Source organism: Frankliniella occidentalis, unplaced genomic scaffold, assembly GCF_000697945.3.
Source record: "Frankliniella occidentalis isolate FOCC.00 unplaced genomic scaffold, Focc_3.1 Scaffold5500, whole genome shotgun sequence".
Taxonomy (NCBI): Eukaryota; Metazoa; Arthropoda; class Insecta; order Thysanoptera; family Thripidae; genus Frankliniella; species Frankliniella occidentalis.
In genome coordinates, this window is record NW_026272540.1 from 125 (window position 1) to 1921 (window position 1797).

A 1797-nucleotide genomic window follows, 5' to 3' on the forward strand; every position below is an offset into this window, starting at 1 on the left:
CCCGTCCACCATGAAGAAGATCGCAACTCTCCGCGGGCTCGATCTCTCGGAGGAGCTGGGGGGCCGAGGGAGTACAGTGATCGAATTTCTCGCCGATGCTGGGCGAGCTGGCCGGTCACAGCAGCGCGCGGGCACGGCGTTACGCAACGGCGCTGGGGGTGTGTCCACCCAGTCCGCCCGACGTGACCCGCGGCCGCCAGAACCCAACGGTGAGGCTCAGTGGCCAACCCGCGTTCAAGTCTTTGCCACGCCCTTGCCTTCCATTCCATTCCCTCCACCCCCCACCCCCCCTCTCACACTCTACTCCCAGCGCCCGCCAGGCCCGCTTATCGGTAAGGTTTGGCTGCAAGCACTGGTGGAGGTGGTCAAATACGAATACGTCATCCGCCGCGCCACTCCCACAGGCGGGGGAGGCGACCCCCCCCCCCCCCACTGCTGGCCCTCGATAGCCGCCGGACAGGTAGGCAATTTGAGACACAACACTCGTGTTACGAGCCTGCTCAGTTCACCCTCTACAAGCTTCCATACCGCCTGCTAGGTAGGCAACACAATGCCTGCAGTGCACGCGTGTCTTGCGGAGCGGCCTACCCCGAGTCTCGCAGGCGCCAAGGCTCCAGCAGTGCCGAATGAATCTTAGAGAAACGGACATACCTTGTGGACGATCCCTTATGCCCGCCCACCCGCGCGACGATGGGCAGGCCAAACTCACCACTCTGCTCTGCTTTGCTCCCCTCCAGGACCACGATGGAGGACGGCGGCCAGCGCGTCATCCCGCTCAGCGTGGTCTCGCTCCACGACTCGCCCGGCGACTGCTGGGTGGTCGTCTACGACCGCGTGTACGACATCACCCCCATGCTCCACGAGGTGAGTGAGGCAGCGTCTCCTAGCTCCCGCACTGCGGCGAGAAGCGTGAAACAGCTGACGTTATAACGACCCTCTGGCTCCTGTTGCTCGCAGCACCCGGGAGGCATGGAGATTCTGCTGGAGAACGCCGGCAGGGACGTGAGCCTCGCTTTCCAAGGGGTCGGCCACTCTAGGGCGGCCCTGGCCGCCCTCAAGGCCTTCCAGGTTGGCGTGCTCCCCGACGGCGAGTGCATCTTCAACCAGCGTCCGGGGCACCTGCGGGTGGCACGGCAGCCCTCGTCCGCCGCCATGCTGTACACGCCCTGAGCGGCCCGACGACACCGCCTCTGGGAACCCCTGCTCTGCTTCGGGTGACAGCAGCGCCTGGCGACAGATCCTTGGCCTGCCCGAGTTCAAGCCCATCGCACCATCCACCCACTCCCATCCAAAGTAGTAGCTAACCGGAGCTAGCACCGAGCGCTGCCAGGAGCACGCTTGGAGTAGGCCGCCAGCCGGAACCGAGTAGAGCAACAACAACCCCCCCCCCCTTTTTTCGCACTACTCTACCCTTTCATAGCTACCCAGTGGGCGCCGGTGCGAGGTCATTTAATTGTTTTCCTTTGGTTGAGAGCGAAGCAGGCCGAAGCGTATTACTAATCTTAAGATGGTACTCAATGGACACTTAATTTTTGAGAAGACCAAAAAAAAACTTCATATAAGGGACATTGTATCATGAGGCGAATTAAGAGTATAATTCATCCATGATTAGTACAACAGAGCGCTTAAATCAATGTACTGCATTTACATTTAAATGTATTAAGGGTCTATGCCATACAGTATTTAACACACATTGTGACATCTCCTCCATTCACATCTCATCATTTTTTAAAGTATTCCTTAACTTATTATTATAACATTATTTGTAGTGGAACTTTATCTTGCAAAATAAACCAT

General features: G+C 58.3%; 1 protein-coding gene across 1 annotated transcript; it reads left to right on the top strand.

Moving 5' to 3' along the window:
- Window positions 1-737: 737 nt before the first annotated feature.
- On the top strand, window positions 738-1797 carry LOC113215991 (uncharacterized; the record flags this gene model as incomplete). The annotated part of the gene is given in 2 exon segments (XM_052277032.1): window positions 738-864; window positions 958-1797. Coding segments are annotated over 2 exon segments (340 nt in total), but the record flags the coding sequence as incomplete, so codon positions are not given.